The sequence below is a fragment of the Rhagoletis pomonella genome, unplaced genomic scaffold (assembly GCF_013731165.1).
Source record: "Rhagoletis pomonella isolate Grant_MI unplaced genomic scaffold, Rhpom_1.0 Rhpom_scaffold_00007, whole genome shotgun sequence".
Lineage (NCBI taxonomy): Eukaryota > Metazoa > Arthropoda > Insecta > Diptera > Tephritidae > Rhagoletis > Rhagoletis pomonella.
The window spans coordinates 63,923,954-63,947,801 of NW_023458561.1; the positions used below are offsets into that span (position 1 = coordinate 63,923,954).

The 23,848-nt window shown below is 36.8% G+C and overlaps 2 protein-coding genes across 2 annotated transcripts in view; one reads left to right on the forward strand and one right to left on the reverse strand.

The window, feature by feature from the left end:
* LOC118743328 overlaps positions 1-23,848 on the forward strand; it is a 241,617-nt gene that overhangs the window by 104,893 nt on the left and 112,876 nt on the right. The gene's annotated exons all lie outside the window — the stretch shown is intronic.
* Positions 6,122-9,882, reverse strand: LOC118743329 (nucleolin). The gene is made up of 2 exons (XM_036475927.1): positions 8,485-9,882; positions 6,122-8,406 (listed from the first exon to the last, which is right to left on the reverse strand). The coding sequence occupies exons 1-2, from the start codon at positions 9,253-9,255 to the stop codon at positions 7,933-7,935; spliced, it is 1,245 nt and encodes a 414-aa protein (XP_036331820.1). The 5' UTR covers positions 9,256-9,882; the 3' UTR covers positions 6,122-7,932.

The window sequence follows — 23,848 nt, forward strand, 5'->3', positions numbered from 1 at the left end:
GTATGCTTGCGCGCAGTGAATGTGCCGCCAAGATGAATGTCGGTCACACATGTCACAACAAATTCGCTGGCGAGCGAGACGGTATCGCAGCTGGAAATTGTGGCGCGGGAAAAGTTCAATGAGTTTGGCGGTAAGCGCGACAGATAATGGAACATATGTATGTATGCATGAGTGCTGTTAAAAAATGGCCTCCGCTTGAGGTGAAGGGGGTATCCAAAAATAGAAAAAAATTGAAAAATAAATGTAGTAAACGGCTCACATTAAACAGAAATCGTACACTCACACACACGAAAGTGGTAAGCGTTTCCGTGTGGCAGCCAAAACGGTCATCATTAATAGCCAACAACGCGCTAGTATGGCTTGGTGCGAGAGGCGCACACACATTGTAAATCACGGCGCAGACAAGACGCTTACGCGCACCGCTCTGACAATGTGGGGGACACTAACGAAAGCAGATACACAAAAAAGTGGGGTCCATGCCTAAATAGCTCCATAAATTCCATTATTTTCGCGCTGAGTGCTTTCATTTTTGCTATTCGCAGCCTTCTCGTTTAACTTCACTTACATTTGCGGCTAATGTGACGCTGAAGTCTACACTCAACGCGCGCACATTTTCACCACCATTCGATTCTTGTGGAACTGCGAATGCTGGTGCTGGGAAGCCGCTGTAGTAAAAGGAAGTTTCGCGTTAACTGAGTAGGTTTTTTTTTTACTAAGATCTGTATTAAAAGGACTTCCGTCATTGACAACAATTTTCAAACAAATCGAGCCCTAACCGCCAAAAAAAGGTAAGCGCCAATTTTTTCAAAAATGAAACTTTGAAAAAAATTTCGCTTACATCTTTTTGGCGATTAAGGCTCGAAATATGCAACAGACAGCAAGAAGCAGTTACTTATTCAGGAGCTTTATAGTATTTTTTGATGATTTCAAAAGTATATTGAAAATTTCTTGAATTAAAGGTAAAGCAACCCTATTTAATATCGCACCCACTTTAGAGAAATGCAAAAAAACAAACCCTCCTCACTATAGCATGGCTTTTACGGCAGCAAAAGCCGCTAAATTTGAAGTGATATATATGTGTATTTAAAAACAAAAACAAAAAAAGTAATTTTATTAGTTGCGATATGGTCCATTCTCTGCTTCGGGCTATATTGACCACCGCCGAACAACGCCATGTCCAAAGGGGAATTGGAAAGGATATTTTCTCGAACCTTTGTCGTAATAAACTCCAGTCCGCGCACTAAAAATCTAGAAACTAACCTAGAACATACAAGAAGCTGCATTACACTAATATTCGGTTCTGCTTTAACAATAAATCTTCGCCAAGAATACCCGTTAGAAGCGAATGGAAAAGCATAAAGACCCAAACATTAGTTCTGTCTTCAGCGATGCATCTAAATACCAAAGTCGGCGTCCACACGGAACAACTACTACTAAGCATAATCATGCGTCTACCGGCGTACTGTGATGACTTTCAGGCGGATTTAAAATATAAAATAGAACCTCTCCTGTAGCAGAATCCTCGATCACTATCCACTCTGACAGCAAATTAACCCGGCCTATGATGAATCCCTACATGAAGTATTACCCGCAGAGCCAAAAAAAACTTTGCCCAATATTTATTTATAATTCTTTTTATACCGTCATCTGAGGTAATTTTCTGGGAAAAAAAATATTCTTAAAAATAAATTTTATTTACATATATTACAAAAAAAGAATCAATTTTTTAAATCTACATTTTGTATTTAATTGCAATGGAAAAGAGTACGTATGTTTTTCTTTTTGTATTATGGGTAGTAATGCACCCAAATGTACCAACTTTCAAAGGAGAGGGTTTTGAAATGAAGTAATTAGCAAATAGATTTATAGAAAAATATATAATGTCAAACGATCGCACCTTAAAGAAAAACTGTACTTTGCAAATAAAATAATTATTTCCTCCGTTCTCTGAAAATGCAAGCAGAATTGCAATTTTTTAAGAAGACTACACTAATGCTTCGCCTTGCTAAATTAAAACTAATTGTTAAAATGATATGAAGCATTTTCTTTCTGTAAAATTAAATTGAATACATTAAAGGTCCCGTTATATAAATAAAAATATATTTACGAGATGCCTTTACAGCCACGAAGTACTTATCACAAATATAAATGGTAAAAGCTATCAGAGACCAATGAATGCAACTGAGAACCAATAAAAATTATACATAAAAAATACCTATAACTTAAACCTGGCACACGTTTCTAATGGACATTTATGTAAGAGTAAGTGTGTGCGTACGTTCTAGTATAGTATAGGATGTATGTATGTGAGTGCCGCCGATCGACACGCACCGATCACTTTGTAGAACACAGAAAGTTTCTGTTGCGTTGAGCTGCAATGAAGGTATCTAATGATACAGTATTTCTGCCTATATGTATGTATGTATGTATGTAAATATTTTTTACAATTTGCAGTCTTTAGAATTGCCCATCGTTAAAGCGGCACTTAAAAGCTTGTGTATATACCTACCTACATACATATGCAGTTGATCAATTTTATTTTCTTAAATGTATTTTTTTGTGATAGGGCACTTAAAATTCTACAGTTACATATTTATGTATACTACATATGTTTATATGTAAGTACATATAGGTGATTTTTGGATTGTAACCACGTCTCCCTAGCCGTTCTCTTAGGAGTAGGTACAACCCATGCAACACACAATAAAAGCTTTATATGTTAATCTTTAGTTGTAGCAGCAGTGGCAACAGAAATCTACAAATGTGCTAGCTGAATGAATGGCTTAATTGTTGTGCCACAGAATGGCTATTAAAAAATTTAAGGGGGATTGCTTGTATGTATTTAGTATGGATGTGGACGGGTGCCACAACAGATGAACAACGAATGGATACAAGCAACAAAAGTAGTGCAGGGCTGAGTAATAAAAGGGGAATATACTAATACACACTTATGAGTAGATATGTATATGTTCATAATACTTATGTATGTATGCTGTATAAATTGAATTTGATGGATTTATGCATTAACTGTAATTTTGTGCTGCCATTAAAGTTCATTGGTTTCGGGTCAATGATACAACTGTCTGAGCGCGGGATTCTGCAAATTTATGAGTTAATATATATGTAAGGATGTACTAGTATGAAGCATGTTTGATGAGGGTTTGTGTATGGAATTAATATTATTTCACCGCTAATAGAAGTAATGTCCCATACATGGCGGAAGGAGATTAAATGTTATAAATGGATGAGTCCGAAGCCAGGAGTAGACATTGTATAAGACGCTGCATAAAAAAAAATGAGCTTTAGATTATCATCTAATATTTTGACATAATGCATTGTTGTTAGGGTGGTCCTTAAAAATATCAATATCTAAATTTTTGTATGGAGAACCCATTTCTTTTGCTCTAAGTACAAAAGAAAAACATCCACAAAAATTACAAAATTTCATCTGGAATCTGTTAAATTTGACATATTATTTAAACGTATTCATAGTTATTTATAAATTCGCAGAGTTGCAGCTAGTCAAAGTGAAAATTTTGTCGAATTTTTGCGATTTACAAAAAAGTCAAAATTTTCAAACCCTGGTAGCGACCCCAATTTTTTTTTTTTTTTTTGAAATTTTTGTAGAGATCTTTATTTTGTACGTACGTTCAACAAAATAAAGCGGTGCCCGATGAATTTGATATTTTAGGGACCATACTAATACATTCAAACTTGTGTAGACATATAGACTGATTAGTTTTTCTTCTATAAAATCGAATTATAACATCAATCTTTGGTTCTTATCTTTTCAGGTATGTACGCAACAATGCACCCAATTTTACGAGTAGTAATATATATATCATTGGTAAGATAAAATTATACATTCATTATGTATTTGAATTTAACAAAAAAAGGAAGAAAAGTCTTCAATAAAAATAAAATAAAACCGTACTTATGTAAGCGTGTACATTTGCAAATCTAGGCGTTTGTATTTCCGATTAGCTAAACTGACCAAAGCCACAAACAAAAATAATAATCGTATACCAGATATCTGTCATTCTTAAATACCGTCAAGCAGTTTAAAATATCGACTCTAATGCGAACATTTGCTGGTCATTGTACCGCACACAATCATTTAGCATTGAATGCATTGAACTCCAACAGACACTTTCTGGCTTTGTGGCAAAATAAAATTTACTAAGAGGTCTAAAATGACAAAAAGTTAAAAAAAAAAAATTACAGAAAAATTAATCAGAAATATTTATGCATCTTTGAATGCAATGCATAAAATCGCAAATACTACGAGTATATATGTATGTAGTCAGAGCATGCAACAAGAGCCATGACACACAATGCGACCGAGTGGCGCCTGTGTGATGCATTCGAAAAAACAATTGGACACATAAAGACACATAAACATACATAGTATGTATGAGTGTGTATGTAAGAGCTGCAGAAAATGACAAGCTTAACGCATTTGCATTTGTGCCACGCACGCGCACATACATACATACATACATACTTTTGCATTCAAATGCTGACTTACACATAAAAACCATTGACTCCTGAAATATTTTTTTTTTTGTATTTTTGTGTCAGTGATTCAACTAAAAAAGAGCAACATATGGTCAGCTGAATGCAGTTGTTCACAAATAAAAAAAAAAAACCCATATACATACATACATACATAATTATATACATATGTACATACGTACATATGTAGGCGCGCACTTAGTGAAACGAAGAGATTCCATGTTAACTCATTAAAATGCTGCCTGCTGCCTTTAAGTTTTTGCTGCTGCTGCTGACATGGATGATGCATCTGGCTCAACGACTTCATTCAGCTACATAAAACTCATAGCAACATATATATGTACGTATGTATGTAATAGTTTTCTTTTTTAGTAAAAATCATTGTTTTTAATGGGTTATGGATCCCTCAAGGGATTCTTAGTTTCGAGTGTGGAAATTAACATTTTCATCGAACTAAAGAAAAAGAGCAACTGAAAAAATTACTAAATATATATATATTAGGGCGGTCCTTAAATGTAGGAAGCAAATTTGTATATCAGATTTCCTAAGCCTCAACCCCTACGTCGATACTACCGTAGTCGAAAATATCACATATAAATTTTGGCCCCGATTGGAGTCGGTTAAGGCATGGTGGCGCACAGGGGTCAAAATTCAGACTATCCTATGAAGACGTCTTAACCGATTCCAATCGGGACCTAAATTTACAAGTGATATCTTCGACTACGGTAGCATCGATTTTATGTATGAGTTGGCAAAAAAATAAATTTTTTATAGTTTGAGTCTGGATAGAGGAATCTGAACTTTGGCCGCTGTGCGACACGCCTTAACTGTATCCAATCGGGACCAAAATTTGTATGTGATATCGGTGACCGTGGTATTACCGTTTGAAGGGGTGAGACTGAAAAAAATCGTTCATTTGATTTTTAATGAGCACCCTAATGTACATGCATTCATTCATTTATGACTGAGAAAATAGTTGAAGGAAATGAAACCACACCTTCTGCTTAGAGAAAGAACTGAAGTGCTCTGCTTAGCGTCCTGTTGCAGGTAAAAAGGTGCTCCAATAATGTTGAAGACTGCTAAAGAAGCCTCCTTTACTCAAACTGTTTTATGTTTGAGATTGTTCCTTAGTTGGTGCTCGGATATCTCTTAAATAGAATGTCCCTGACACAGTGTGTCTAACACAACTTCGGCTTCCCTAATGAATCCTAACAGGGCCTTGGTAGGCGAATTCTTCGGGTTCGACCACGTCAGCTTTAAAATGGATCAATCTTTGCCTGCCCAACGCCGGTCAGTAACGGATAATATGTTCTGAAGTTTCATCGTCTTCAAGACAATGCCTTGACTCTTTGTTCACACTTAATCAGGGCAAGTGGAATCGCAGTCGGTACCCGGAAAGTAGCCTGATGTCATTCCTATTTTCTAGGATTATATCCTTTATTTTGAAAAGATAGCCGAACAGCCTCGCCTCTCCATGGCCTCTCACCGCACCGCAGTTCTTTGTGTGTTCAGTATTTACCAACTCAGTAATTATGGCTCTGAAAGTTTTTACTCAACTGCTGGTGTGGTGAGTTTGATTTAAGGTGAAAGTCCAATGCATAGTAAATTTCCTTTTGAAAAAAATTCGTTGGCATATTTTATTTTGAAATATTTTACATTGTTCAGAAATATCACTACATTAGTTAGGAGCATTTTATCTGTTCCATACATTCTTGGCTCTTGGCAACCATGGTTATATACTGTGCGTTCTTATTTGTGATTTTGAAAGTGTTTAATTATACATACATACACAAAAATACAACATCCTCAGTTCTTAATTTTTGCTTACTTTGCATTAGAAATATTATTTTATAATAAACATTGAATTCACAAATAGTCTGAAGACTTCTTTTTCTTATTTTAACTTACCAATTTTAATGCGAATGCCTTGAAAATAAAAACTAGATATACTACATTTTTCGTAATTTAAAATGTGGACATATATGCTGGTCATAAGTTTTCGTCCTTCTAAAAGCCGAATATGAAGTCAAGTAAAAAAAAACACAACTTTTAAAAAAATATAAGAATATACGCATGTACGGATATGTATCCTTACGTCTTTGAAATATAAATAAAGTGTAGGTATAGCAGGTAAAAGCGAAAAAAACTGGACAGAAAAAAGTGGCTAGAATTGTCAGGTATATAGGGACCTTTCATGTCCAAAATTTAGTTGCAGTTTTTAAAGTGCCGAAAAGATTATGATCAGTTTTTTTTTATGGAAAAATTTTGTTAAATTTTTGATGCACCAAAAATTCATATTAAGATTTTAAATAAAAATAAGTTTATACCCAGTTTTTAAATGACCAAAAATTACGGCCAGTTTTATATTACCAAAAACTTATCTGCAGTTCTTAAATGAGCAAAATTTTATGCCCCATTTTTATATGACCTAAAACATATGTACATATGTCCAATTACTGAATGAAAAAAATGTATGTCCAGTTATTATATTACCCAAAAAATTTGTCCAGTTTTTAAATTACCAAAACAGTTAGGTCTAGTTTTCTAAATACCAAAATTTTAGGCAAAAGTATTCTCTTGTTTCGATTTATAGTACTGAATAAATTAACAACCATTTTAATTGTCATCAACTTCTCTGCATCCAAAAAAAAAAAAACAAAAATATTTTTTCGCACTGTTAATGTATGTATGCGCGTTTTCTGATTTCATTCATATATATATATAAACATAGGTATTCATTAAACTTTTGCAAATTTTCGATATTTTTGAGAAGACATCCTACAAACTTAGCCTAACTTTGAGCTCCCTACTCCTTATCTTCATTTTTACCTTAGATAATTTTTTTTAATTTCGGTTCCACTAAATTTTAATTTGGCTTGAGTTTTCTTATGCTTTTGCGCATACAAAACTATCGTCGTTGACAATACAAAAGGTCCTAACCAGTAACCATGTTCTGGCAATACTTTTCATAACAAGCATTTGACCAACATTTAAAAAAGACGCAATGTAAATGTAAGTAATTTTTTATAATAGACAGAGGCCAAAACTCCACTACTCCCTTAGTTAGTGGATTTGTCAATTGGGTTGAAAGACGAAAGTCTCATGTGCTGACAAAATAAACTATCCATCGAACCTGCTACTCAGTAGAGATGAGAATTTTTTTCATTACAATGAAGTCTGTCTATGAAATATTTCTAGGACTGCAGACAACTCGAGGAGCAGCGACGTAACGATCGTTGATGCAGCGCTCCATATAAGTATGTACATATGTATCTGTATTATATGTAGTGAGCTGCAAAATTACTCACTCACATGCATTTTGGTTTTAACTTCCACTAATTAAATTTTAAAAACCGTTATTAATTGTTACGAGTACTTTTAATTAAACACTATTTAATTGTGCTTCCGTTCAGCCATTTATAGGTCATCATCTTCTTCGCCATCATCGTCATCATCATCATCATCATCTATGTCTTCCTCATCGAGTTCGTCTTCTTCATTGTCATTCTCATCAGTGCTATCATTTCGTTTCAATAATTTCATACCAGTCTTTATTGGCCCCCCCTTCTTCTGTGCTATTTTACTAGCACTCTTTTTGGGCTTAGACTCTAGCGGTTCGTCGTAGTCCAAATCATCATCTTCGTCATCTAATTCGTCGTCGTCTTCTTCTTCGTCGATCTCGTCATTTTCGGCACCGTCCTCATCACTGTCGTCGCCGTCATTGTGTTTCCGTTTGTTTAGTTTCTGCTGTTCATTCTTCTTCGCTTGCTCTTTGGCTAATTTCGTTAATTCAGCGGTGTTCATAAGTTTTACGCGCCGATTGTTTGGATCTAAGCTTGTTACATTAAGAGTTACAAAATCGGATAAGCGTTTGTCATCCCAACTGGAATACTAAAGATAGGAAATTAGTTAGACTTAAACTTTCGAATAGAACTGAATATAATGAGCCAAATGTGTGCGTTTACTCACCACCGAACTGGACGTGAAGAGTAGCTCTTCTGGTGCGGTCTTAACGCGTATGTATTTCTGCAATAGATTATTATCATCCTTGCGCCATAAACACAATCGATTATTCTTGCAGTAATCCTCGTTCAAATCGCGCTTGTACAACAACAACTCGATCGAATGATGTGCCCCCGACGTTGAAGTGCCCGCAGCTGCTGCTCCGGTGGTGGCTGTGCTTGTTTTCTCTGTGAATTGCTTCTTAGGCGGCAAATTGTTGCCACCACCGGCACCGCCACCGCCACCACCAGCGCCACCCTTCTTTGCGGATGCTGCACCGCCAGCGCCAGCGGCAGCACCAGCACCAGTCGTTGCTTGCGCGTCATAGTCTTCATAATCGTCCAACTCGTCATCACTCAAATCCTCATCCAGATCAGCGCCGTCATCGTCATCAGCATCTTCATCGCTTTCCTCGTAGTTGGCAGGCGCCTTTCGTTTAGTCGCCCCTGCTTGCTGTTTACCACCAGCGCTCGGAGCACCCTTGCGTTTGCGGCCACGCTTAGCTGCATTGCCGCTGCCACTGCCGCCACCGCCGCCACCGCCTCCGCCACCACTGCTACTACACGACCCACCACCACCAGTGGTGCCAGCAGCACGTGCCTGCTTTTGCTTTTTACCATTTTTGTTAGTCGACGATGAAGCGGCTGGACGCCAATCCTCCTCAGAGTCATCATCCTCGCTGTAATCTTCTTCGGAGTCCTCGAAAGTGGTGGTCACCAATTCTGTGCGACTTCGCATTTTGTGGCGCTCAAACGACTGAGTTGCTGAGATGAGAGCCGGGACGCGAGTGTGGGATGATGGTTGGCAACAGCAACCTCAATGTAATAATGTAGATAAGTAAAATCCTGGCAAGAGTGGGTGTAATTGCTCTACTCAGATTTCACAAAATTTCTGTTGGCTTATTTTATTTATGCAAAGTTATAAATTTTTTCTTAACTCCACAAATCGCAGTTCACACACTTCTAAACGCACAGCTGAATTTTGAGTTTATTTCTAAATCAATTTTACAATTAATTTCAGCAAAGAATCAAATGCAAAATATTCCGTTTTCCGTTCGTTTCGTCTACAATTCACTTCAACACTTCGGCTAGACATGAAAATCGTGTAAATGTATTTTTTTCTTATGCAGTTCCTTTTCCTAGTTAGCAAAATCTCTCTCTCGCAATTTGCGCCCGCTGTCTGAGTAGTCGGTACGTATTTATTTCACTTGTTTCCATTGTCATTTGCTTATTTCAAAGCTCAACGCTCAATTGAAGTGTTTGTTTGTTGTTTGCTAGATAACTTCTGCTCATGTGCCTCCTTATCCAGACGTTGCTGGAAATATTAGACGGCGAAACTGCGAGAGCATCCTTGCAAACAAAAATCGCTTGACTTATGGGGGATGATAGCAGTGGCAAGCAGCAGCAAGGATTCTATGCTAAAAGGCTTTGCTTTTCTTAACATCCGTATACACATCAACAAATGTAGGCAAGTGTGTGTTAAGTTTTCGCTCTCTTTCTCCTTCTCTCTTAATAATGGCCTACTAAAGCTTTCCGTTGTCCTGTGCTTTTATAGTAATTATTTGAGTTGCTTCATATTCGATGCAAGAACCATTTTAAAGTTATACAAAATAAAGCTTTCAAAAGCAGCAGAAAATTTCTCAAAAGCTGTCGAACGGCGAAGAAAGTGCAAAGTGTATTCAGGTGTGAAATGTGTAAAGGTATACAAGTATTTGATTTCGTGGCGTATTTAGTAGTTATTATTCCATTCATAAAAAATTCCTGTTTCGAACTGGAACGTTGGAAAAATTCTTCTTATTCAACTTTGGGCAATGTGATGAAAGCGGGATTAGACAATATATATTTCAAGTAGGTAATTAGCTAGCTACTTAATGTAATCTATTTACATACCTATATAAAACTTTGTTAAAACTTAGACCAAAAACTAATAAGGTATTTAAATTTGGACAGTATTTTCCTTATACCCGTCCAAAGTGATAAAGTAAACAAGAGTGTTGTGAAATGGCACACAAACAAATTTGGCTATGAAAAGAAAGTCTTCGAGCAGTTCGAAGGGAACCGCTTTCCTCCGAATTCTTACATCTGACATTGGTATGCCCCTATACAAAGGAGGGTAGGCTATTGAACAAGTAACCCACACCAGGAAATGCTTGAAATGTGAATAAAAATAAGAACTTATTTCCTGAAAAGTTATTTGACTACATTCCAAATGTATCTAAAATTGTGTGTTTGTACCGAATGTACTTTTTAAATTTATTGTACCAACTTTTCCATCACTGTAGCTAATCGAACAGCTGACTGTTTATGAATACAAAAAATTAAATTGTTGTTTGTACTTAATATTAAGCCTCACATAAATTCATGGCAACTCTCAATAAGAAGGAGTTAACTTGCTTTGCAAGCTCAGCAGTTCATTTATAGTCATCGCTCCACTGTATCATCCGACTGTCATATCGTCGCCCTTATGCCAAAAGCACAAATGTGCAAATTTATCAGATTTGAGTTTTTGGGTTGACTTGATTAACCTTTGGTTGATCTATGTTATACCAAATGCCAGGATACGTACGGGTAGACGGCAACCACATATTTTACAATTTCAATTGCATAAATGTAGAGTTAAGTCTCGTAAAAAAATAAAATTTTCAAGCTTGTTTCCCAACATTTCCATTTTTACACATTCATGTTTCTGGCATACGGGCGACGGTATGTCTTAAGAACTTAGTCTTTTATTATTCAAATTTCCCCCAATTTATTGGTGCATGTTTGAAGTAAGCGAAATTCAAAAATGCATCTAATTTAAAAATTTACCTATCGCGTTATTCTCTTTTCGAAGCCGCTGCAAGTTAGGATTAGCTATGTATGTAGTGGACTATTTACACTTACAAGCTTTGTCGCAGCATTTTCACACAAATGCTATGAAAATTATGTAATTTTGCATGCAATTGTAGTGGCTGTCAAATTCAAATTGCGGCTGTTACGCAAAAATTATGCAGCATTTCAATAAAGTATATATGTAGGCGTTTAAACTTTATATAAATATTCGCGGAAATGCGCAAAACATTTTGCATAACTAGTGCAAATTTATAAACATATACATACATATACATATTTACAAATATTTATTTGGCAATATGACAAGTGTCTCGCTATGGTTTCATACATAAGTATTTACATCGATCGCCTTACCCGCTGCCATTTACCTGCTTGCCTGAACGCAATTTTATGAAATACGATCCTTTTTAGGGGCGGACATGACAAATTTGTGCGACTGGCATGCCATTTCTTTTTATTTCTATTGTAGAGTTTTGAAAATATTTATTATTTACTAAAGTGCGTGGGAAGTCGTCCTGCAAGTGACTGGCGAATATCATGTTGCACGACAAATGTTTATGCGGCTCATTACTTACAAATATACTTATGGAAAATTTTTGTCTAAAAATATAGTTCATTTGTAAGTACATACATATTTTTACTAACAGGAAATAAACAAAGCCAATATTTCGTGAAAGTACGGCTTATGGGAATTTTAGTTACCTTTTAAATGCTTTGTAATGTGTTGTAATTTTTACTCTAGCGAAAAAGTAGAGAATGAGCACAGCTCTAAAAGTAAAAAAAAAAAAACTCTTTCAAGCTTTGTATACATTTAATATCCAAATTTTATGGGTTTTGGACATAAAATTTTTTTAATTTTGGTTAATCTATACTGACATTGTAAATAACAATTACAGTGCCTCGATGGTCACCAGTCCAGAGTGGCATGGAAATTCAGTTGCATTGCAACAGGGTGCCGGATCCAAACTGCTGCAGAGGTTGAGATAGGCTTCGAACCCCTTCCTAGGTGGTTAGTGTGTCCATTCCAATTGGTACCGATAATGCCAGCTTGTTCGGGGCGCTGATCCGCTGTGCTTTTAAGTACGTTGAGGTTAGCCTGTCGTCGGCAGGTACCAACGCTAAACACCTACAGACGCTGTCCAACTGGCATGTCACGGGGAAGCCGAGTCAATTTTAAACTTTTCAGTTTTAGGCTGATTTTGGACAGACTTTAGTAAAGAAAACTTATTCAGCAGCAAAATAGTTGTTGATTTATTTTGTATACAGAACGAAGAATTACACATTGCCGAAACCGGTTTGTCTCCAAACGAGACTTGACAAGGGATAACGGAAATTCGTTCCCAAATCAAAATGTTTCCACTCTGTCGGAAAAATCAACCAACCAGCTGTTTGTTGTTGTTGTTATTGCTACATTGTTCCATTGTCAGGGTCTCTCTTAGTTCTTCGAAAAAAAGTTCGAAATTGGCGCCAATGCAAGGTCTACTCAGCCTCTTAATATTGATGGCAAATGAGCTGACCATCGCCACATGCAAACTTTTCCACTGAAAGTAGACCACAGACATATTTGAAATCACTATTATTTAGAAACTGCATTTGCAATTATTATTTTTATTTTTTTTTTACTACTAAGTAGACTATGTACGCACGTACATACATACATGTGATCTCTACATTAGCATGAATATGCAAAAACTTTCAATGCTGGTCGCAATTTTGCACTTCTCGCTTGGTTGCAACATTTAATGTTGCATGACTATGTGCTGTGTACATATGTATGTATTCCGCGTGCAGTGTCTTATTTTTATTTTTGTTTTTTCTATGAACGAGATTTGAATCTTTCAATTAGCAAAGCGCGAAAAATAAATATGCAAATGAAGTTAACGCTGCTGCTACTCGCTTTACACAAGCAACAGGCTTACATATATAGCGATTTAAATTGAAAATAAGTAAAAAAAAAAAAAGAATATTATTAAACTGGAAATGGGAACAACATGCAAATTCAATTGAATTGATTGATCGGCGCATTTTGCCGCGCTGAGTGGTAACGACGCGCGTGATGGCATGCAAAGAATGCAGCTGACACAGCGAGAATGTTGACAACAATGAGGATGTTGCCCGTACTCATGAGAACATTGCTGAAGCGGGGATGTGTGTGTGTGGAGTTAATGTGGCTGCCGCTGCTGCAGTGCCGTGCAGTGACAAACACTTCCTCATTAAATTCGAAAAGGCCAAGAATGCAATGGCAAACAAAAATTTCAGCAACGAAAAAAAAATCCAAAATGAGCACGAAATTGAAAAGCCTAATAATAGCAACCAGAGCAAGAACAACAAAAGAAAAAGCAAAAAAAAAACTATAATGCGACATATTACAGTGTCACACATGGCTTGCGCATTTAGAGTGCCAAGTGAAATAAATTGCCAACGCTTAAAATTAATGAATACAAAACCAAAAAAATCGAAAACAAAAAACAATTGCGTTACGAAAATGCAATAACTGCACAAAAATTACCGAACGCAGCCAGTGATTAATGGCGGGCACTGATTGCTGCGTACAGTCGACAAAAAAAAAAAACAAAAAACTGAACAACCATTCAAGCGGACCGACAAACTCATTCACCAATTGAGTGATCGATGTGGGTATGGCAAAAACTAGGGCTCCAGCTGGTCGGTGGTGGGGTCGGCGGCTAACAGTGGAATGTCGCAGCTGTTTTGCACTAAAGTGCACAACCAGAAATGCACTTGACTGAGCTGGCTGTTATACTTCCGTGCAGAGTAGTTCAGCTACAATTTCGCGGAAAATAAGAATACTCATTACGAATTGCATTTTTAGGGGCGTGACAAGCGAAACAGAGAAAATAAAAAAATTACAAATTACATGCTATCTACATACGTAGAAGCATGATGGTACTTAAAAGCTGAAGATGAAATTAATTTGTTTGCTTCTTTCTGCATCTCAACACTCGAAACTAAAAGCTTGAGAATTCCCTCTCCACTTTCCCATATTCATACTTTCGTTCCATTTTTGTTCAGCGCAAACTAACATAACCCAAAAGAAAAACAGCATTACAACCAATTTGAGAACCTGTCGACGTTGCCATTCAGCCATTCAGCCATTCAGACATTCACATTCGAAATGTAATCGCTGCGCATGCGTGCAATATTTATGTGGTACCGTAATGGTAGTGCAAACAGTGCTACAGCGTTTTAGGCCCAAATTAACTAGGTCATGGGTAGTATCGCAAATAGTGAGCCGACGAGACGACACATTAAGTTCCTCTTCTCACTCCCAAAGCCCAAAGCCAATCCGGGGACAGAGGAAATAAATACCAACAAATAAATAAAAATTTACGTGATGAGGCATGCAATGATGAATGCACTTAACTGCCCCAAAGACACACATTCGTCGTCGATGAAGAATGCACTGCACTGCATGAAGACGAATGCATATAAACGTACAGTTAGTTGGTGGTGTGTATGTGTGTGTGTGTGCTCCTCACTTTGGTAATTTAGTTTTGAATGAAGAAAGTCAATAAAGGAAGTATGTATGTATGTAATGCGTTTTATGTGCAAAGACATGGGAAAGTGTCCATTTATTATTTAGCATCAACTGACTTTCATTGGCTTGGTAATGGGGAAAAAGAAATGTGGAATGAAAAATATATGTATGTACTTGTGAATATGGGGTGAGGCATTATCGGGGACAGTGTTGCAACTTCTGATTGCTTCTTTCTAACTTTAAGTGCCAAGTCATTATTAATGGTGGTCCGTGCGATACTATGTATTCAAATATAAAATTCATATGTATATATATCTGAGAGCCATCCAGATTTTCGATTTTCACCACAAAAAAAAAACGTTATGGCAAGCACTTTGTCTCACCCACTAAAAAGCTGTCAATTTAGGTGAGCTTTGGATATTTAATCACAACACGGCCTAGGTTAACCGCCCATTTCATGTAGAAAGCTTCGTTGCTATTCAGCCTCCCATTTTACAGCCAGGTCTCCTGAATGAATGTGTTTTCAACGTCTTCTTCCACCAGGAAAACGGAAAAAAACTTCAGAATCAGTTTATTTAGTAGACTTCTGAAATTAGGTCGGCGGGCAGGATGTTTTGCAGCGGAGACTGCTTAGTGTTAGTTAGTTAGGAAGATTTTGCCTAAGGCCTTATTCCACTTTATCCTGTTGAGGACAAATAGAACTTGGTGGTTTTGCTTTTCCCGAAGAGCCTTTCACATCCAAAACTAGCTTTCCTTTGACAGCAGCTGTGAACGGTTGACCAAGCGACGGAGTACTGAGACCCACATTACTGTCGCCGTTGTCAGGTGTTATGGTCCCCAGACCAGATAGAAAAGGTTTCCCATCTGTGGGTCGGATGCCAGTCGATTATGCGCCTTACACTTACAATAGTCTTTGTCGTCATGTTCCTTTCTTTTTGAAAAAAGACACTATTTTGAACCGACTTCAAAAAAAAGAGAAGGTTATCAATTCGTCGGAATATTCAGAAGGTTATCAATTCGTCGGAAAATTTTTTAACCGACTTCAAAAAATTAGAAGGTTATCAATTCGTTGGATCACGTTAACCGATTTCGATAATTGTTTTTCTATCGGGAATTTTTTGCCTCAAGTATGGTCCCATACTATTTTGATTTAGATACGCGGGGCTGTACTAAAACCGAGACGACCGGATGCACTAACCTAGCAATGGTAAGGCCCCCATTACTCACTGAGGCTGTCTTATGTCTGTGTGTCACTTTAGAAATATAATCCGTTAGCTCCTACTACAATCATTATCCAATGGGTATGGCGTTCCCAGAGCTTAATTTAGTGGTGGACTAGATTCTTTGTAAATATATTTTATTATAAATGTTAAAATATATGTAGTTTTAAAAAATTTATAATTGTTTCCTGAAATTGACTGACGTTTATTATAAACTCAGTGCCAATACAGTTTTCAGGGTTTTGGATATCATTTGGATAGCTTTAAAAAAGTATTTTGGAAATAAAAATGCAAAAAAAAAATTGGATTTCGGCATCTATTAAGTAAGAAAATTTCTTACTTTTAAATTTAAGTGCCAACCCTAACAACAAAGTAAAAATTTGTGTTACATGGAAGCGTGGCAACCCTGGTCGAAAATATTTTCTCAACAATACTTTTCATTTGATGTCCATATTGCGATATTTTATATAAATTTTATAGAATCGAAAATAAGTGGCAACCTTACACTATTAGCCTAAGGGATAACACTTTGTTTACAGGGAAAGCATTGTTTAAGGACCTTTATTTTGGTACACCTAAATAGTAATATTTTACCTATTTTTCTAAAAACAAAACTAAATTTATGTGCTATTCAAAATAGATGGCAACCTCACTTAGGTTTTTTTTTTGAATTAGGGATTTTTAAAATACCTTCCATTTGATACCTATATTATGATGTTTTAATTAATTTGTAACTAATTTTGAATAGGTGACAACCTTATAAGAGTCATATCGGAGATAATACCTATTTAGATAACCTTAAAATTCAAAACATTAACACAAAATTTCATCAAAATAGAGCCGTTTCCGAGAACCCTATGGATATACATATATATTTATATACATTGCTCGTTTATTGAAATAAGATTGAAGAGTTAATATAAAAATATGATAATTGATCACAAATTTTCAAATAGACTTCGTTTTTTACCAAAATCGTCATCTTTTTGATTTTATTTATTTAAAAAGTAGTTTTCGAGGGCCTGCTGCAAAAAAAAAGTGAAAAATAAACGGACGTTTTTTTCTACGAGCAAATCTGTTCGGAGTAGAGTCTTAAGAAAAGGTCTACTTCCGTGGAAGGTAGGCCATCTTCCGGTGGAAATGGATATGTATATTTTTTAAATCTGTGTATAAGTCCATTTTCTCAATTTTCTTAGTTTTCCCATAATCTCGAAGCCTTATTTCTTGCCACCATTTCCATAATATTGGGTCCATATACAGATATGGGACTCAGAAGTTTAATGATACGATGTTCACAACGAAGTCGAGAGGTTTCCTTTTTATAAATTCCCTAAAAAATATTTTTATTACTAAACTTTCGAAACTTTCAGTCTTGCTAGCGATTTGAAATATGAATCCTTTTGATAAAAAGATTTCATGGTCACAAAATTTTTTCGGATCATTTATCCCACTTACTTACTTATGTATGTAAATATGAATAAACGAACGCTATTTTTAAACAACGCCATATAAACGCTTTTATCGTCTTAAATTACGCTCATCAGGCTTTTTTCCATTCACAAAATACTTTTTCTCCGCGCACTGTAGTGGTTTGCTTAATATTTGCCTTCGCACAAGAAGGATTTTCTCTACATTAAAATTTATTAAAATTTTCGCACATTTTCACTTGTTGTTGTCAACGCCTCTGCAATAAAACAACATATTTTCACTTTCAACATGTCCAAGTGACACGCTTGCCAATTTCGCTACCAGTGCTGTTAAAACTTACATAAATAAAAATAGCAAATAAAAATTAATTTTAGCTAAAATATATATTTGAAAATATTGTCACGTTGTTGGCTGCCAACACCAGCCGGCGGCGACCCACCCACATACAACACACAACATACATACATAGGTACAAGGCAAAACACAAGCGGCGGCAGCACGTCACCACCTACGCGCAACGCGCAACGCACAAACCAGCACGCACCGTTGCATGTCAGGCCAGTGCAGTGGCGCGCAGTGTTTTGCTGTCGTTATTGTTGTTGTTGTTGTTGTTGTTACGTTGTCACCGAGTGCTGCCCACAGGTGTCCAAAAATCGAATTGAATGGCCAATCCATTGAACGACTGCCACTACTGTGCGGCTGTGACTGCGCTTGCGCCTCCAGCGCCTGCGCGCGCGTGCGTGTGTTGCAACATGTTGCGCCCAATAATTGACAGGCGCGCAAGTAACAAACGCATGTTGCGCGCGCACACAAACACGGCGCGAAAAAAGACAATTGCTTCATATGTACCGTTGTGACGGTCGCTGTCGCTGTGGCAACAATGCAACGGTAAATAACAGCTGCGAGTGCCGCATCGGTGTATGGATAATTGGCAACGCCATTTATGGTTGCCACATTCAATTAAATGGTGCGGCGTAGTGATTTGGCTCGTTGCGACGCCAGTCAAAGCAGCAGCCGTAGCAATTTTGACCGCTACTTGCAACATTTGCATAATACGCCGAAAATGTGTTGCCGATTGCCGTTATTTTTTTTTTTTGCTGATAAACTGTTGTGTGTTCATGTGGTTGTTGCTGCTGTTGCTTTTGTTGCGATTTATTTTATCTTCGCTTGTTTTCGGCCGTTTTCCCAGCCGCGGCGGCCAATTTTTGTCGTTGCGCGCATTTCGTTAATGCACAATTCAAATTATGTTGTTGCAACATGCGCTGCATATTAATGTGGCACATTTTATTGTTGTCTATTTGTTGTGCGGCAGTTTAGTTGTTACCATTGTCAATAAATAAGTTGTGTGCGGCGACGCTTGTTGCACGTTCGGAAAATTCGATTTCATTTGCGGTATTTGCGTTTTTGTTTTTGGTGCGCAGTTACTTCCTTATTTGGCGTGGCAGTGTTGCTGTCAGTGTTTTTCGCTTGCTATTTTATTTTTTCTGCACTGCCTAAGCATTTAGCTTCGCTTGTTGATGTGCCAATTTCCACAGTTTTTGTTTTTAGTTTTTTTTGCCATTTCCATGTAATGAGCAGCGAGCTGCCACGCGTCATTTACCAGCGGCAGTGAAATTTCTCTCGCCTTTTTAATTTAATTACTATTGTAATTACTGTCTCGCAACACATTTAATTAGACGTGCCACACATCGTTTGCTGTCGAATAGTTTTTTTCTTATTTAATTTTGTTTTTCGTAGCGCTATGGAGAAGCAGCTGCTCCAGCGTTAGGCTGTGACTAATGAGAATTTTTGCTTTGCCTACCAGACGATGCAGTCCGTGAAGCAGTTTCCAACTAATGACTGGCTTATAGCAGAAGGTTTTTTGGCTCCTTTTCTATCAGATTTCTGTAATAAAACTATTGAAGTGTAATCGCTACATATCAAATATCTCTTCCAAAAAGTGATTGCATGTGAGATATGAAATAAAATAAGTTAATAATAATCACATCTTCGTAGAATCATGCAATTTGTAGGTACTTTCTCTGAGGTAGAGAAATCTTCTGAGCGAAATTGGCTATGCATTAGCCTTAAGAACACAGTTCGGACGAAAATAAAAAGATTTTAAGATAAAGTGGCCGTTTGAGAGCCATTTCGAAACAAAAAAGAAACTTCGTTGTATATCGACTGAAATTCTAGGCCGTCTAAATTCCAAGTTAAGTTATATTTTGTTGATCAATATGAGCCTAAAGCTGGCATTCAGTTTGAGATTCTTATCTAAACTCCGAACTTTGTTTCGATTGTAGAAACTGAAGACAAAAGATAAATTTTCTCTTAGAAAAGGGCGTTGCATCTTCCTCGTGTGGTTTTCCTTGTATTCACGGCATGTTGACTGAATGTTACCTATGTTACAACCTTTGAAAATAATATTGGTGACACTTAAGTTCTTAACCAAACATCGTTCTATCCTCTACACTAAACAGAACAAATAGAAATATTTCTTACAATTGCTACCAAAAAGCTTTCGCTCCTCTTGCAACCTTTAAAATTACTAGGTAGAAATCCAAAAGTGCAGCCGAAATTGGGGGAACAAAAGTTTCTAGATAGGGCTTTTTCATCATTGAGTTGGCTAAATGGATCCTCTAAGAAGCGAAACCCGTTCCCGGTAACGGCCTGTATTCCAAGTCCACTCTTTATTTTCAGTCGGAATGCGGCCTTCGTCCAAGCACTACATTTGGGTTGATTCCAAGGGAAATGTTGTAAATGTGTAAAAGTCCTTCGAGTAAAGAAAATCTTATAAAACCAAATGGAATCTACGTCTGAAAGTTAGTAAAATACGTAGAAAATTTTGTAAATATCAGAGAATTTGAGTTGTTAAAAGAAGCAGTAATAACACGCTGCTGGATGCTGCTTTTAAACCTATTAGAGGGTACTTAGAAAAGTATTAGGTACTGAATAAACTGAATTTACCAGTCGCCATACTGGATCCAGCATTTTGAATTTTGTAATTCTGCCAGCGATTTTGTAATTAGCGACTCCGAAAAACCCCTAGCATCAAATTCCAGCTCATTTCTTTAAAGCTTCGAATTTTGGCCGCAGTTTTGGATCTCGTACGGTGCGACCAAGTTGCCTTGACCTAAATGACGCTTTGTCTATTTACCTTCTGATACTGCTCAAATGACATGTAAAAGACCTAAAACCGAATTCTGGTGAAAGTGACTATTTATTTTACTTACAGTAAAATGTAACATAGTGGTATAACTTCTCGATTGCGTCTACAATACTTAATACAGGGCTTATTGGTCAGTATTTTCTCTTTGAAATGAAGCTAGTAGTCAGGCCCAAATCATCGCAACTTTCTCAGAAATTAGGTTGGTGATGAATCAGCCAAGGAGGGTTCCACATTGACCTCCATCAAGTATCAGATCTCATCCATCTCAAAATCGTCATCAATTGCTGCATAAGTGGCGCATGGCATCAGGTCAGAACTGCGAAATCGCTTACAACCAACTATGTAGAGGCTGTGTGAATGAAACTGGACATGAAACAGTTGAGTACCTTCTTTAGATATTCAGCTTTCATGAGGAGTAGGAAAACCATTAAAATATTTGTAAGATCTGCTCCATATAAGTATCAGCAACAAATTCAATTTCATCCACTACACTGTGTGGCTTTCACATAGCGAGGTTTGTGGCATCAATACGGCACTTAATTGCCACTTCAGTGTTAAGATTTTCGCCGCCATTCTAACCTGACCTATTTAAACTAACCTAATCTGATATCGTAGAGTATGAGGTAAGATGTCATGAATATAATATAAGCACAACTTAACATTTTGTAGAAGAAAAAAAAAACAATAACTTGAAATTTTTGTAATTAGGAGAACTATATACATATATGGTCCTTATATTGTCAGGAGTATAAATAACATTTCATGAAAAACTCAATTTCAAAAAATAGCCAATTAATTTTACTTAAATTTGTTTGCTTAAATTTGGCCTTTTTTTTATTTAATGTTGCTTCAAGCACCTCAGCCCTGCTTTTCACAGGTCATTTTCGCTCTAAAGTCTATTTAAGAACATGTTTTAAAGTGAAAAGATACTCGTAGTAATTTCTTCTTACCTTTCTTTCAACGATTTTCCGCACCAAATATTTTGCTGCTCAAACAGCATTTCCACTTTTCACATTTTTATTACATACTTTAAGACTTTTCGCTTTGTTGGGCAGACACCTTTTTTCTGAACATATTTTTCTGCATTTCAGCTGCATTGCTGCTAATTACGTCCGGTGTGCGTTCAAGCCGCCAACGAACATAAAACCACAACATTTTTCTCCGCTTTCGAGGTTCTTTTTAGTCTAGTTTATCAGCGTATTTACTTATATACTTATACATACATATGTACATACCTACATACTCAACCCATTGAATTGAAGAGCAGAATGGCATTGTTTGCGCGGGCATAAAAAAATATTTAGATTATAATAGTTTATGCGCGTCTAGAAGGCACTGCCTGTAATTTAAAGATATATGTGTTTTTAGAAAATTTTACTGAAATTATCGTTGCTCTCTACGTACACTAAATATGTAAATATAAGCCTTCAATTAGCTGTCCCATGAATGCTTTAAAAGAAGTTTATGACATGTGGCGGGCACTCACTCATTAGCAGCGTAGTACTAAAACACAGAAAAACAATTCTGTTGCTGTCAACTTGAACACACCTCTTTTGGAAGGAAAAGTGAAGTATATCACCTTTATTGTTGCACGCCTTCGCAGCTTTGTATATTTGTTTTTTTTTTTAAGAAACTCCAAATGACTTTAAAATACATGCAAATGGGCATAAAATGAAGCTATGTACGTGTGAGCGCTTGTAGCTTGAAAACATGCAATTAACGCGCCTTAAACTTTATATTCATCAGATTCAGCTGAGTATGCTGACACGAATTGGGCGCACCCACGCACACATCGGCGACCTCATAAAGTACGTTGCGTTTTGTTATCTACCCTTATTTGGCATTTACGCTGGGCACTTAAGCTACCTTGTACGCCTCAACGCCTATAAACATGCAACAGCTTCTTTATTTGCGGCTGTACGCACGCATATCTATAAGGTTGCGTATATATGTATGTATGTATGTATGGTTGGCAATTCACCTCAAGCAGCGCAATTGGCGCGATTTCTATGCGTACCACGTGCCACACGTATGCATCTCGTCTCGATACACATGGAAGCACAAAAAACAACAAAGCATTGCGACTTAATTTTTCACACCCCCGCAAACAGAGTAAGAAAGTAGGGAAATTATAGACGCCGATATTTTATTTATGTATTTATGTATTTTTGTGATATTTGCTTTTATTTCGTTGCATAAATAACTCGCTTTTTCTTTTATTACCAGCCCTTCGCTTTGCGTGAGGGTGGCGGCTATTTGGCACACTTGAGACGTGCTAATACGTTGCATGCCACAAATGCGCCACGTAATCATTGCTGCGGCGTGCTCGCCAGCAGCCCGCCTGATTGCGTTCACTTGCAGGGTTGAATAAACTGCGTTCTTACAGCAATATTTTCTTTTCTCTTATGTTCCCTCACTTCATTTAAGCTGAACGCGGAAAATCTACCCATTGGCGGTGGTGCGAGCATTGTACGTGGGGTGCACTGCATGTTGCTGTTGGATTAAGGGATTTCCAGTTCTTAAGCAGCCTTAAAAATATAGATAAGTCCATTGAAATGAAGCAATCGAAAGCGAATCTTCTGATTCGATTGCCACTCATTAATGCTTTAAATACTGTAGGGTGCTCGACTTTCATTATATGAAGCAGAAGACAGTTTGCGTTGTTGGTAATTGACGTGGAAAGTGTTCGATGAGCAGGCGACAGACAGCAATTTCGTGGCTATGTCCTGGGGGCATAATTAAAGATTTTAATTGAATAAAGAAAGTGGAGTTCATTAAAAGCGATTTAAAGAAGGAAGCTGTTGGAAATCTTATAGGATGTAACAGGGTCGCAAATTAGTAATAATTTTATATATAGGAAAGCGAGTTAAAATATTGAGAAATTTTGCAAGAAGCAGGAGTGAGTTTGAGTCATTTTGTATGAAAAAAGCGTTTTATTGATATGGATTTTTTTAAGAAGGGAAAGATTAAATAGTGAAGTGAAGAATGGTATTCGCTGGAATTGCTTTTTGCAACTATGACACAAGAAAAACAGTCAAGTGTGAGGAGGTAGAGGCTTAAAAGAACCAACTTATGGAATAAGATTCAATTTGATTTATTTTATGATCATTTATTTCAGATAGATTCAATTCGGAATTCAATTCAATTCAATTCAATTCAACTCAATTCAATTCAATTCAATTCAATTCAATTCAATTCAATTCAATTC